This window comes from Serpula lacrymans (genome assembly GCF_000218685.1).
Source record: "Serpula lacrymans var. lacrymans S7.9 unplaced genomic scaffold SERLAscaffold_20, whole genome shotgun sequence".
NCBI lineage: Eukaryota > Fungi > Basidiomycota > Agaricomycetes > Boletales > Serpulaceae > Serpula > Serpula lacrymans.
This window is the reverse complement of record NW_006763309.1, coordinates 423954-437907: the sequence shown is the minus strand read 5'-3', so window position 1 is coordinate 437907 and position 13954 is coordinate 423954. Positions and strand designations below refer to the sequence as shown.

The 13954-nt window shown below is 47.8% G+C and overlaps 7 protein-coding genes across 7 annotated transcripts; 3 read left to right on the top strand and 4 right to left on the bottom strand.

The window, feature by feature from the left end:
* Positions 1-100: 100 nt before the first annotated feature.
* Positions 101-2858, top strand: SERLADRAFT_454238 (uncharacterized protein; the record flags this gene model as incomplete). Its single annotated transcript, XM_007324616.1, has 9 exons — positions 101-143; positions 206-259; positions 326-340; positions 396-424; positions 487-629; positions 681-1881; positions 1942-2037; positions 2086-2139; positions 2193-2858. 5 exons carry the CDS (start codon positions 527-529, stop codon positions 2518-2520), a joined length of 1782 nt encoding a protein of 593 aa, XP_007324678.1.
* A 158-nt stretch (positions 2859-3016) lies between these two features.
* On the top strand, positions 3017-5017 carry SERLADRAFT_480922 (uncharacterized protein; the record flags this gene model as incomplete). Its single annotated transcript, XM_007324615.1, has 5 exons — positions 3017-3148; positions 3218-3398; positions 3457-3990; positions 4055-4254; positions 4308-5017. The coding sequence occupies 5 exons, from the start codon at positions 3107-3109 to the stop codon at positions 4353-4355; spliced, it is 1005 nt and encodes a 334-aa protein (XP_007324677.1).
* A 206-nt stretch (positions 5018-5223) lies between these two features.
* Positions 5224-5914, bottom strand: SERLADRAFT_480915 (uncharacterized protein; the record flags this gene model as incomplete). The annotated part of the gene is made up of 2 exons (XM_007324614.1): positions 5224-5503; positions 5584-5914. Coding segments are annotated over 2 exons (348 nt in total), but the record flags the coding sequence as incomplete, so codon positions are not given.
* A 124-nt stretch (positions 5915-6038) lies between these two features.
* Positions 6039-7475, bottom strand: SERLADRAFT_454235 (uncharacterized protein; the record flags this gene model as incomplete). The annotated part of the gene is made up of 5 exons (XM_007324613.1): positions 6039-6450; positions 6506-6692; positions 6744-6834; positions 6889-7254; positions 7312-7475. 5 exons carry the CDS (start codon positions 7415-7417, stop codon positions 6163-6165), a joined length of 1038 nt encoding a protein of 345 aa, XP_007324675.1.
* A 340-nt stretch (positions 7476-7815) lies between these two features.
* SERLADRAFT_443984 (uncharacterized protein) lies at positions 7816-9744 on the bottom strand (the record flags this gene model as incomplete). The annotated part of the gene is made up of 1 exon (XM_007324612.1): positions 7816-9744. The coding sequence occupies one exon, from the start codon at positions 9742-9744 to the stop codon at positions 7816-7818; it is 1929 nt and encodes a 642-aa protein (XP_007324674.1).
* Positions 9745-10071: 327 nt separating this feature from the next.
* On the bottom strand, positions 10072-11981 carry SERLADRAFT_443983 (uncharacterized protein; the record flags this gene model as incomplete). The annotated part of the gene is made up of 7 exons (XM_007324611.1): positions 10072-10309; positions 10372-10499; positions 10557-10577; positions 10637-11608; positions 11666-11718; positions 11778-11851; positions 11920-11981. The coding sequence occupies 7 exons, from the start codon at positions 11979-11981 to the stop codon at positions 10072-10074; spliced, it is 1548 nt and encodes a 515-aa protein (XP_007324673.1).
* Positions 11982-12237: 256 nt separating this feature from the next.
* On the top strand, positions 12238-13862 carry SERLADRAFT_443982 (uncharacterized protein; the record flags this gene model as incomplete). The annotated part of the gene is made up of 5 exons (XM_007324610.1): positions 12238-12549; positions 12609-13034; positions 13090-13217; positions 13279-13447; positions 13509-13862. 5 exons carry the CDS (start codon positions 12238-12240, stop codon positions 13860-13862), a joined length of 1389 nt encoding a protein of 462 aa, XP_007324672.1.
* Between the last annotated feature and the right edge of the window lie 92 nt (positions 13863-13954).

Sequence of the window (13954 nt, the reverse complement as noted above, 5' to 3'; positions counted from 1 at the left end):
AAGTATCGATCGCGCTCCGGAGTCCGAATGTGTAGAGTTTTTGAATCCGGTTCCGATGTGCGAGGTTCCGTGACCGACACCGTGACCTCGTTTTCAGACTGCTCTTTAGACACGCACAACCATGGACGAAGAGTACGAAGTTGGTATGTTATTGCGGAACTTTGCTCTTAAATTCGCCACAGCTTGAGCTAACCATATCTCGCAGAATCTATCACACGGGCTCGTCTTGATTCAAAAAAAGGTGGCAAAGCACACTGGGTAAATATATTCATGGCGTTCACTCGGGATAGATCATGCTGACTGCCTCTTGGTTCTCTCTGAACAGAAATATCTTATAAAAGTGAGTGGCATCGTGTAAACAGTCCTTGAGCTCGTGCTCAAGTGAGGCGTCACAGTGGAAAGGTTATGATCACTGCGATAACACGTGAGCATGTTCTCTTCTAGTTCACTCTCAGTTTTCTGAGGATCGTCCGTTCTGGTCCTTAGATGGGAACCAAAGGAATCATTTGTTGATGGTTCAGAACATATGTTACAGGCATTTTGGGACAGAATTAATACAGGTGGTCGCGATTTCAATGATGGTAAACTCTTTAAAATGGGAGAGGAATTTGTTCCAATTGGGCCTCCAAGTATGTACCACCCTATCCTCCCTTACTTTGGTACTGATCCTTCTCTCCAAGGACAAAGGAAGAGAAAGCGATCACAGAATAGACAAAGCGGTGCGCTGAACCAGGAATCTCCAGCAAGCCGCGCTCTATTATGCGAGCCTGAAGAACTAGAGCCAGCTGAGAAGCAAGGACAGAGTTCTTCTGCTCTTGTAGAAGAACCCCAGGCAAAACGTAGGCGAGGAGGTGCTTTCAAGGAGAGACCTCTTTCAAAAGGGGCTACGAAGGAAAACTACAAGCATACAATCGCGGGTGGTAGTCTCTCATCTCCTATACCTTCCAGCCTTAAGAAATCCAGGCAGCCGCCGCCCTCGTGCACAAGCGCGAATATGGATGAAAGGAATATTGTTATCAGTTCAGATATGGACGATGACGAGCTGTTGATACCTTCCCCGGAGTTGACTCGTGGACGCTTCAGCGGTACTCGCGACTCGGGAGAGGTTGGTGCAGGCAATGGCTTTGCCGACCTACAACACCCTGGTAATGACGAGGCTTCAATTCGTATTCAACCGTCAAAGCTATCTCAGTCTCCCAAAGGCGTCACATCTCCCAATTCATTGTTTAGTGGTTCTCCGCCGTTCGTTGACCGTGCCGTTCAGGACATAGCTTCCCTTCCAAGACCTTCTACCACACCCCGAGTGCCTTCTCATCGTGCACGAGCTGCTCAGCCTTTGGTCAGATTCGTAGATGACCCACTATCTGTGCCGCGCGGAGAAGGTGCTATATCTGTGAAGGCTCGTTTATTGGGGCGGTCTGCTCAGGGGGGCACTCAAAATGGATCCTCATCTGGTATGGCTTCGTCTATGGCATCTCAATCGCCCAATTCAAGCAGCAGACATGATCGTCCTGTAAAAGGGCGTCCTAAGAACAGGAGTTCTTTGTTAACAGCACATAAAGGCGAGCTGACGACTGTGAAAGGGACCTTCAAGCCGCCTCCGGCTGCAGACCTATCGCTGGAAAACTCTGATCCTGCTGGCAACGCTGCTATTGACATAGACCAGGAGCTTTTTGGTGTTGAGAGCGAAACAGAAGAGATTGGTGACAAAAGGGAAGAAAAAGCCAAGGTCAAGGCCTCTGAGCCGGCACCCTCTGGTGATGAGTTATTGCATATTGCCGGAATAAACGAGGACGCCACAAATTTATCAGATTTTGAAGAAGATGCTCCTGCTGGAAACCCAAAATCCAGTGCGGCCGCAGATGCAGAAGCCCCGCAAAGGTGATTAACTCTGTTCTGAAATTGCTCTTCCTTTTACTTACTTGCCGCTTTCATTTGGAGTTCTGTGGAGGTAAACAAGCAGACAAGCCCGTCTGCTCTGCCCTCGTCGCGTGATATATCTGCAGCATGGAAGTCGTCCACTATCTTTGGTCCCTTGTAAGTCGACCGCAGTATATTTTACTAGCTCGGCTGACAATCGGCCAGGTATCTCGGTGTGTCCAATAGTCATGCTTCCCCACCAGGGACGCATAACGACAGGTCAGCGCATTGTTACCCCATGCACAAATCGTACTGAATTAGACCTTTTCAAGTGCCTCTCGGCCCGCATTCTCTGTGACTTTTAATACTTCAATGTCCATCCCAGTATCCTTCAAAGATATATATACCAAAAACGGTTCTGCTGCTCTTGATACAATCATTGATAACGTCCGGACAGGACCACCTGGTACTTTCTATGGGCAGAATTGCGCCCTTTCTCTCATTCATACACTGCAAGGAGAAAGGACCGGTGCGCGGGTCACGGCAGAAGCTTCTGAAGGCAATGAAGGGGAAAAACAGTTTCTTCACTTCTATAATCGGCTACACTCCGGGGAAGTGGTGCGTCGGGTTTACATTTCTTGCATTTCCATGTCCTACTAACTTGGACTATTTTCTTTTCATAGTTCCTTATGATGGCAGGCGCTGAACCTCTGGTTTTCTATTCTGCCAATAACGAGCCTGCTGCTGAATGGTTGGCTACCCCACAAACGTTGGTAGGATTGCCGAATACAGTTCTCGTATGCTGTGTTTCAATTGCAAATCGGTTGAGTTTTGCAGACGTCGCTTTCCAGAATTCAAAAGAAACTGTACCGTGGTCATCGTCCTACAATACTACTCTCACATCAGCTTAACAGCTCATTAATTGACATCGTGACATCGCACTGTGTATCATTATTCACATTGTCTGACTTCTTAATGCATTGAAATACTGTTCATACATACAGAATATAGGTCTTATCTATGAGCTATAGGCTTAGCCTGGTTTCATGCACAGCTAACAGTGCCAACTGATTTGGAAATAGCCCTGCACTGGATTGCCGCGAGGTTCAAACCGGCGACTATAATTAGTTATTCAAGTTGTGCCGCTTTACCCCTTGAGCTATCTTCTTTACATCCCACCTTTCCATTATCGTATACTTCTTCGCAGAAAACACAGTCGCAGCAATCCTGTAGTGACAAGCTGCTGATGGATAACTCCAAATTTTCTGATCCCAGACCGGATGATCTTGTGCGTACCAGTCTTAAGGGTGTCTTGTACAATGACATTGACAATAGCTCCTGTCGCATGTTTATGTAGCGTGCCCTCGTTCTCCAGTATCTCTGTCATAATTGTTATACGAGCACAGCGAGAGCATTTGCAAGAGATAGTGCAGTAAGACACCTCGACGCAGATGGCAATGAAATAACGTCGTCAAGAGCAAAGGAGATGTCCCCAGATTTGTCGGAGGGTACACTCAATAACATCAAATTCAGAAACGGTGCGTTCACAATGTCGCTCTTTCACATGAAAACCCACGAGCATATCGTCTCTCCTAGATATTCGGCTGTGCATTCTTTCAGGTCAAGTGGACGAGGCTATAACACTCCTCAACAAGCATTTCCCCAATGTTCTAGATCTGTCTGAGGTGGAAACCCGAATGCCTGGGCAGAATGAATCCGCATCCAAGCGAGCTGAATATGTCCTACCGAACACCGTCCACCCTGCACATCTATCCCTCAATTTGCACATTCTGGCATTCATTGAAGCCTGCCGCACCATCCCCCTCTTGTATACCCCCCCTGAACCGTCTTCAAAAATGGCCTTCGAATCTGTGCCTAAAGTCACAGACACAACGAACGTCGCTGAAGACGATGAACAGCATCAGATGGACCTACTATCTCGTGCCCAGAAGCTGAACACAGAGGCTGGTAGGCTCGAGAAGTCAACTGATCAAGATCTCTATCTCAAAGAACTGGAAAACGTTGTCGGCTTGCTCGCCTATAAGGATCCTGAGAGAAGTCCCATGAGCAAGTATATGAGCCAGGAGCGAAGGGGCAGGGTTGCAGATCAGATTGATGGTGCCATACTATGTCCGTTCTTCCCTTCGAAATACTGCGGGCCTCAGTGCACACTCTTACCACCCCTTTTAAGCAGTTCACACGAACCACCCTCCAATCTCTCGTCTGGAATTTGGTGTAAGGTTCACACATACACTGTGGGCGATCTTGCACGACCTACAAGTGAAAGCGCCGCCGTCATCAAGCAGGCCAACCGGTCTGCGCTTGCCGCCTGTAAGCCAAAGCAGTACATCTCCCAGCGAACAGCAGACTGGCACAGCAAAGGAACCTACTGAGGTGCGCATTGATATATATCTCAATAGTACAGGTCACTCATCCAGCCCGTGAAGTACCTACCCGCATTCGATCTGAAATTATTCCTCGATATCAAGACATGATGCATTCTTGATTCAGAAGAGACGACCAGCATTCATCAAGAACTTTTTTATAACCACCACTACCGATACCTTCCATTGGGCCTGTATTATACAATTTTAGCACCACCACGGCGATAGTCCCGCCACATTGTTTACATTGAGAATCATAGTCAATAATTTATTGAATAACGACCACGTCATCCCATCGCCCTTTATTAAGTACTGCTAACATTTTGGGTGCAACCTGACACTCTCTCAGTCCTAGATATCGAAGATAATGTAACTTGCTCCATTCCACATCCTCCAAAATGGTAGTGTTGCCAACTTTCTGGGAGCGGGAATTTAACCATTTGTTATATGAAAGATCAAGCACCACTAAAAGAGGACATATTATATGAAGCCGATGAAGGGGTAACGCCGACGTTATATTCACGAGGGCCAGGCAAGATATCGTTGGAGGGAGCGCTAAGTATGTTGAAAGAGGTAGAGATGTGGACAGTAGAGCCAACGTGTGCAGTGGTGGATCATCGCTCTGCAACATGGGAGCATCCCAAGACCACTCTTCATGCTCCACATCCACAGTGTCACTCATACTGACGTCATGCGATCGCAGAAAGTGGTCTTTGCGGAGAGAGGCCTGCGGACCAACCACTATCAACTCGCCATCAACATGGCCATTATCGCTGCATAACGCACGCAGTTCTATCTGAGAGAGAGGCGAGTGAACGGCGGTATGGTTTAGAAGATTACGACGTAGATGCGGGGGTATGAAAGGCACTACTTGCGAGAAATCATCATCAGTGTAATATGCACGAAGGATGCTGAGGCAACATAGGGTAAGAGATGGTATGGGTGATTTGTCACTGCCGTCGCCTACGGTTCGAGTTCTAGTGGCCGCACTTGACAGGACCATTGAGAGAGCGTGGCTTCGCCATGCCGGTGTATCATAATCGATACGGTCTTTCTGTGAGCGAACAGTCCAACTTCGAGGAGGTGTTGGTCCAGCAGTCCGAAAAATGGGAAATTCATTCTGCCCAGAATGTCCCTGTGTGATTGGAGGGTGGATCAAGTCAATCGGCAACGATGGTTTGGAATTATCGTGCATGTAGAATGAAGGTGGTTTAGGCCGAGTTTTTTGGATATTCCGCATGTGTCGAAACTGCTCATCTCTTCAGGACGATGAATGGAATAATAGATTCAGATTCAAGGTACGTAGTTGGGCAGTTTGCAGCCAGAATTTAGAACTCACCTCAAAGTGTGTAGAAGGCGGGTGACCTCCCGTGGAGAATTCTGGGGACCAATATCCTTCGGAGCCATTCTGACTGTCTCTGAACGTTCTTCCTCTCCTTATAACTTTTTATGCAGATATTCAACGTTCGATGGCACACTCAAGGCAAGGCCATGGTGCATGATCGTCAAGAGATAGCGAGTCACGGGAGCTGATCGGACAGGTCGCTGAGTAAGTCGGCATAACGGCATCGCCGGGCCGCTAGCAGTAACATGTTTTCTTACGCTGTCATCGCACGTCCGATTTGTAGAACACCAGATTCAGGTCATATATCCGCCCGTAAAACTACTTTCGATGCGTAAATCGTTCATCACTCGTTCGACCACCAGGATACGTGGAGGAAGCATAGTGACAGCGGTAGATGCTTTCGGCACATCGACTAAAACTAAACTTACTGTGGACGACCTCGAAGTATTCAGAATATATATAGCACATAAATCAAAGCCAATGAAGTAACCTACGTGTACATCTCATCCATATGTTATGCATATACAAAATCACTCAACCGTGTTTCTCCATTCACCGGATGCTCAGCGTCGCCTAATGGCCCTTCCCACTGAGCTCCCGCTCCAGATGCACCAGATCTTGGGTGTGTGAATGCTGCCATAGAGCTTCGGCTGGTCCGGATTCTATCGGAGGTAGCGGCTTTCTTGGACGACCACCATAACCATAAAGCTTTTCTAACAGGTACTTTGTTCCAGAGATCGAAGCCTTCGCGACGGTCGCATCAGCGCGGGCGATAATACCTTGCAGCCGTTGAGCCTCTGGCAGGAGAGAAGGGTCCTTGAGAGATGCAACGCTGAGCTCAAATAGCTTCGCGGCGGCATGCTTTTTGTCTCCATGTAAGTATAGTATCGGGTTTAGAAATCAAAAGGTCACTCACCGGCGAAACATTTGCCAGGCCAGTGATAGCACCATGACCGTTCACAAACGTTGAAGGCAGTATAAAGTCGGTGAAACCACCGAGTACGAGGAAGGGAGCATCTGCATTTTTCCGTGGATGCAGCGACGAGAAGGAGCTGTCAGACACCGTGGCAGCAATTCTCGTGAGCTTCCCGACATCACCACAGCTATTGCAAAACATGAGTAAAAATTACTCCTTTGCGAATTATTCCACGTACGTGAGTTTCACCCCAGCAAGATTTGGGCAGTCGACAGCAAGTTCGACTATAAGGTCCGAGTCCAGATTAATCCCCCCACTCGCACCAGGATCTGGCAAGGTTAAGGTGAATGAAAAACACGAACTAATCGAAGCTACGAACTCACAGTTATAGATTATAACAGGTATGGGGCTCTTCTCACCCACCTCCTGGAAGAAAGCCTTGAGAGCCTTTCTATTGTTAGCCAATGCACCAGCAAAATATCCACTGGTGATTGCGATCGCATAATCAGCTCCAGCGTCTGCAGCTTCTCTGGACAGCTCGATGGTCTCTCTCGTGCTCCCAGCTCCAATTCCAGAAATAATGGGAACTTGGAGCAAACCTGCGCTATCCAGAGCCTTTCTAGCCACCTTGATCAATGTCGCCCGTTCGTTATGCGACAGATTAATGGCCTCTCCCATTGATCCGGAAAGGACCAGGCCAACGCCTGCTTTGGCAACACGGACCACATGGTTCTCGAAGGAAGGAAGGTCTAGACGATATGTTCAGTCTCTTTTGTTGAAACTTGGACACAGCGCAAGGAACCCACCAAGGTCTTCGGACTGGGGCAAGAAGAAAGAAGGAATAGGAGCGTAAATGCCAGCCTTCAATGGGCGAGAAATAGAGTGGTGACCATTTGTTCCGTTAGTTGTCATGTTACAAGAAATACAGGTGGGAGGAGAAGGAAAGCCAGAGCAGTTATGACTGTTGCATGATCTCGAGGCCTTTATATGATGAACCGACCTCTTGCTTGACCCCGGTCGTCACGGCCCGAACCTGGGGAACAGTTCCCTCGCCCGGACCGTTCCCGGCTGCACGTTTCTCTCGACAATCGGCTTGCCGGCCCCGCATCTGCTAATCCGATTTGCAACAGTTCCCAGTTGAAGAAGGTATCAACATCGTCACGTGTTTCTGCGCATCAAGCTACAGCGTCCTCATACAACACATATGCATGCGCTTTCTCGACTAGGTAATGAATACAAATCCATGATAATAACACAAACACTACTACACCCAATCTAAAACTATAAAATCATCTCCAAGTTGCGGCACCTTAACCATACGAAGTAGCACAACTTTTCCTGTCATCGTCATAAAGACCGTAGATGCTATATGTTGGACTGTGATAATCATTGTATGCATCGGGATTGTTATGGGCCAGCGCCATCTGGGCAAGTGAAGGCAAAGGAGGCGGAGAAGGGACCCGGGGCGGCTTATCTTCCACCTTCTTCAAAATTGGCTTTTTACGTCCTCCGCTTGTAGAATTCGAAGCGCCATCCCTTGTCACTTCAGCCGGGCATAAATTGACTAATGACGCAGTTGACTTGGAAGCCGAAAAGTCGACAAGCATCAAGTTCCCCAGATTTGCCGACTCTGAGGAAGAGACGGCCAGCTTATCGCTTTGATCCATGGATTTAGGAACAGGCTTCTTTTGATAGCGATTAGCACGTATTGATACCCTTTTGGATTCCCCAATGACGCTCAAAGAGTCATCTGGATACAATGTTGGCTGAAGAGAGAGTGCAGGAGAAGCCAATCCCAATGCAGAAGTCAGAGCATGTGTATCCCGTTGATGATGAAAGTCAAACTTGGGCGTATCATTGACGCCATGCTGCAAGTCACGATCCCTCGTGAAGTTTGATACCAGCGGTAAGACGGTAGACGAGCGGGTATAAGTGCCTGGTGTGTAGTAAGTGGATTTGATGCGGGCACGGCCATTACTAGTCGGGTTGGTGGGTGCCACTTCAGTCGGGTATACAGGAGAGATGATGTCCATGCCACCATAAGCAAAACTCTGACGCCGTGGAGTTCGAACGTTGTCGTCAAAACTTTCTTGACTCAGCACTTTTTTTCTGCTTCCAGACGGAACGATGCGTTTCTGGTTTGTAAGCGTCTGCCCGCCGGTGCCCGGAGTACTAGTACCGTCAATAGCAACGCCAACATTAGCACCTTCATTATAGGTAACGGGTGAACCAGGATAAAGTGACATAGAAATCGTAGAAAGCCTCGAAACGGCGCGAGTTATAGCATTCTGTGTGGGTTGCGGTGCTTGGTTTTGGGTGCAAGAAACGCCTGGGACAGAAAAGGGATACTGATGTTTGACCTGTGCGGGCTGCTTGACGGCTTTGCCACTCGCGGGCTTTACTGAAATATTGGACCCCGATGACGCTAGTGCAGCGGCACCTTTTGGAATCCCAGAATGATATTGTGTCCATGTCCACAGACCCGTATTACCGCGACCACTTTCATTTTCATTTGTCGGTGAGGTCCATTCCTTCCCTCCAAAGACAGGGGAACTTTCTTGGTCTGGTTTATCGCTAAATATCCCATCTTGCAAAATGGGTAATGACGGCGTCGGAGTCTTTCTACGACGAGGACGCGTGATCAATTTGATTGAGACAAAAATGCCTATTAGAACAAGAGCACCGCCGACAGAAAAACCGACTATCATAGCTCGAGGAGGATGCGGACTATTCCCAGTATGAACGCTAGAGGTGGCAGCAGAAGGGCGAATTATTCCAGAACTCATAAGAGTATTCGTTGAATAAACTAGGTTGGGATGCAGTACACTTGTTTCAGTTTCCTTCGTCAACAATGGGGGGAGAGGGGTAAATGTGTGAAAAGATGTTGTTGAAGCCCGCGAGTACATTGTTTGCGAATTGTGAGCTCCTAATGTGACCGCCTTTGTTGGTGTATAGCCAGTATCCGGCACAGGACCTGGGACGTCGGTTTGTTCCTTTATTTCCTGGTAATCAACGCCTTTCTTTGCCGTTGTAGTATGTCTATTGGTGTTGGTCTTGCCACCATGTTTAGGTCGTTTGCCGTTGTGCTTCGCGCTATCCGCAGGCTCTTCTGGAGAAGGCGATGGCTCTGTGATGATGTGAATTTCTTCATCGTCATCGTTCACAGATAATCGCTTGGTAGTACTGGGAGAAACCGAGCGGCGCAGTTTGGAAGAGTCTTCAACATAGGGAAGTAACATGTTTTGAGCTCTTTGCGTGAGCTATAGCGCCAGCGCTAAAATACAACAAAAATCAAGGCCTTGTCGCAATGGAGGTAAACTCGAGTTAGTTGGTGGTGGTTTGCTGACGAGGAAGGTTGAATGTCAACTTGCATGCCAACAAAATTTTGTGGCGTCGCGGTACGGAAGCTAAAAAGGCAATATTTGGTACTTTACATGAACTTTCCAACCTTGCATACCGCACTGGCTTTCCTATAGAATATGTCGCGTTTGAACATATGGATTTGATCTGGATGTTGTATCACCTCGAATATCAAGGGATTTCCAAGTGGTATTATAATTGTACAATTAACTATCGGCATTTGTATCAGAAGTCCGGCTTCTAGGATGAGGTATTACACCTGGATTCTGGTTATGGTCACAAGAATCTGCAAGTGCGCTATCGCTGGCTAACAAACCAGCTGCTTCTTCGCTATCCCGTACGGAATTGCGTCGACCACGGGATCGAGGTCGTAATCGATAGATGTAGAACTGAGAAACGATAGTAACGTCGAACATGAAAGTACCGCCACTTCCTAACAGATATCTAAGTGGTTTTGCAGAATATAAAATTCAGTAAAGTGAGAGTCGATCAAAAGTAACACTCACGGAATAGTCTCTTTGAGGAAATCGGTTGGTCCCGGGGGAGGTAGGAACATGCTGGAAGAGGTTAAGATCGAGACCACGTAGAAAAAGTTTCCAAGGAATGCGCAAACAAAAAGAAACATGGATAGGCCCTGTAAAACAAAATCGCATTGTCAATGCAAGTAGCTAGACAAAGCGTTTCGACTCACCTCAACTGACTTTCTAGCGTACTTGCATAAGGTAGTTCGTGTCAGTATGGTCTTAATTTTATCAAAATGGGTTCACGTACGTTCTTCCATATCTGAGGCAATCTCGAAGTTAGGTAAAGCACAGTACATAGCCATGCAAAAATGCGACCAATTATCCTTTTGTTCGCTGGCTCTTCCTTGAGAGTGACTTGCGAGAATCCTGAGGTGCCACTTGGCGTCGACGGGAAGACTACATGGACAGAGTTTGAAGGTGTTGATGTTACCCCGGCGTATGCACCATCGTAACCCTCCGTGCCTGGTATGAATGAAACATAATCTGCGTCCGCTGATAGCACTCTCCCTACATCACCGCTCTTCTCAGGCCAGGACGTATATTGACGTCTTGCGAGCGTACCAACACCAAACAAACCCCAGACACCTAAGAAAACCATACCTGCCCCTCTGCGGCTCGCTCGAGAGCTCGTTCTGTGAGCACTAGACCTACGTTCCTCGGTTTGCTCCTCCTCGTCATTCGAGTCTACCTCTCGTCGCAACGAGCGTCCCCTCGCCGATGAGGACGCATCGCGTGGAGCAGTGATCTGCAGAGTAGGAGGGAGGAAAGATGCCTGCCCATGTCCCACACTATTTCCGCGTCGGCGTTCTTGGCTCCATGATACGCGTTTGCCGCTAACGCGGCCCATTTCTGAGTGGAAGCTTCCGGTGAGTGCGGACAACTCGTTATCCGCTTCGTCTGCTGGAGGCTCTTGGTGGCTCGGATGCGTCAAGCTCTCGTGAAGTTCGTCGGTGCTACGGTCGTGATACCTCCCAGATCGTACATCTTCTGGCTCATCTTGCTGTGCAGCTAATGCAGCCACGACAGCGACGTTTGCTGCGACTGTCGAGAGCGCGCGATAGTGCAGTGCACCCCGCTCAGAAGACGCTCGACCGGCAATGGATGTAGTGCGCGATCGGGTATGTTTATGCTGTTGTGGGTGCGATTTTCCGCCGCCATAGTAGAAGTATTGTCCCAGCAAAATACAATCCACAGAGCAGAAGTATATCGCGAGATAAGTCTGAGAGCGGGTCAGGTTGAACGTTCATACAACGATACAATGAGAGCCGTGACTCACTTGGAACGGAAGCTGATGCGTAAGTAGACATCCAATGAGATTTGACATGTCACCTGATGTACAATGATGAGGATCAAGTACCAGATTGCTGCACGAGACATAATTGACGCACCCATTAGCCAATTGAGCAAGAAAGGGAGGGCCAGGCCTTCACAGGACTTTCGTCTCATGTTCTCCAGAACCTGCCTGTAAGGACGCAATAGCACGCAATTCAGATGCGATGCAAAGAATTCTGGATAACAGAAGTTACTTACGGAAACTGAGCTCCCAGCCAGGAAGCAATGGACATATAGCCCATAAGTTCACTGAAACCCATGCTTTCCAACGTTTCTTTTCTGACGGTGAAGGTGGTGGTGGTTGTAGGGGAAGAGAAATCAGAGGCGTTATGCCAGACCAACGGTTATTCGGGTGGGTTCTGCTTATCGTCCATTGACGGATCCTGGGTACGCTAGCTAGCCACTTTTACATAAAGCCACGTCGGAGATCCCTTATTTAGGAAATTCGTTGCAATGTCACAGTGTTCATTTCACTTTCATACGCACCTGCACTCAATTTGAGAATATTGAGACTCGATGTCAACTTCATCTTCTTTCCTGACATCCTTACCAACCTACTCATCTGTTTCTCAGTCTCGTCTGCAGTCGCTCTATTCAGACATTTCCAGGCAAAAACACTCGAATGCCGCGTCCTTCAACGCCTACGTAGACTGGTGGCACCGTACCCTTGAGGAATTCATGTTGCGCAGTTGGGATGACAAAATTACCCAGAGCTCACCTATTCTAGATAGCCAACCTAATAAACTGGTTTTGAAAGCAAGAAGAGATCTCATGGAAACATTCAGGTTACAGGGTGTTGGGAAGCCGGCGGGACTAGCTACAGTCATCGTAAGAGGCCCCATCCTTTCCCATTAGCGCTACAGCTGACTATATAACTACTAGCATAGGCTGAACTGAACACCAAGAAAGCATTGATATCTGTGTCCCAATATCTGAGTGCATCACAATCGATATATGAGTCCACCTGGTCGCCACTCAAGGTCACATCCTATGTCCTCGGAAAACCTTTGTGGTGGGCACTCCAGCAGCTGGATATTGTCCAATCTGAGGATTCTAAATCTGATGGAGATATGTGGAAGAAAGTCGAGGGCGATTATGTGGTGTTATGGCTCTTAGAGCGAGCTGCCAATGTCGTAGAAGTGATACACGCGGAAAAGAGCACAACTATCGCCGACTGTCTTTTTACCTTCGATAGTTTTAGGAAGTATGTCCGAGCGGAGCTACTCTCTGGTGTATCGTTAAGTGAGTTGGATACCAAGGTCTTACTCAAATTCCTGGAAAGAGAGAGAGGAGTCATCGTGTGTGACGACGATGTGCGATACGTTTCTACATTGATCTTTTCATGTTTACTAAAATGTCTTTTCTCAGGTGATCAAATTCGTTCACTCCGGAAAAGACAAACGAGTTACCACCGTTGATCGAGGTATCCTTGAACTGAAATCAGCCGTAGAACACATATCTGCGCAAATTGATGATATTCAAGAAAAAATCAGCCTGTAACGCTTAAATTCATGTGAATTGTCTGTCTGTCTCCCACTCATCTCACGCATATTTTAGAGCTTCCAGCAAGATATCAACTGCACTTCGAGAGAAGCGCAAAAATGTGGCATTAAGCCATTTACGATCCAAGAAACAACTTGAAGATCTTCTGGAGAAAAGGCTGGGGTCACTCGACATGTTACGATCGACGATGATCCGAGTCGAAGCAGCTGCAGGAGACATAGAGGTTAGTGTCAAGTTGTCGGCTTTTCCTTCAGCTTGTCTAACTATGTATTTGCGATATTAAGATCATGAAATCATATGAGTCGTCTACTGCTACTCTTCGGGAGATTCTTGCGCACCCGTCACTTCAAAGGGATAATATCAACGAAACAATGGATGCCATGGCTGCTGCCAGCGCTGATGCTCGCGAGGTGGAGGATGTAATAAAGCTTGGAGGAGATATGGCGACAGCAGACGGTGGCTTAGACGAGGCAGAAATAGAAGAAGAATTCAGACTATTGTCACTGGAGGTGGAGGAACAGGCAAAGGTGGATAAGTTGCATGCTGCACCAATGCCACCAGATAGTGTGCCAGAACCGACGGATACCCCACAGGAAGTGGTCAATGAGCGGAAACCCGAGCGGCAACTCACAGCATAGCCTAGAGTGCGTGTGTTCGGTTTTGTTGGTAGTCTTAAGTATATACCTGTATAATTGAATGCTATATGCCACTCCATTTCACCTAGAACTTT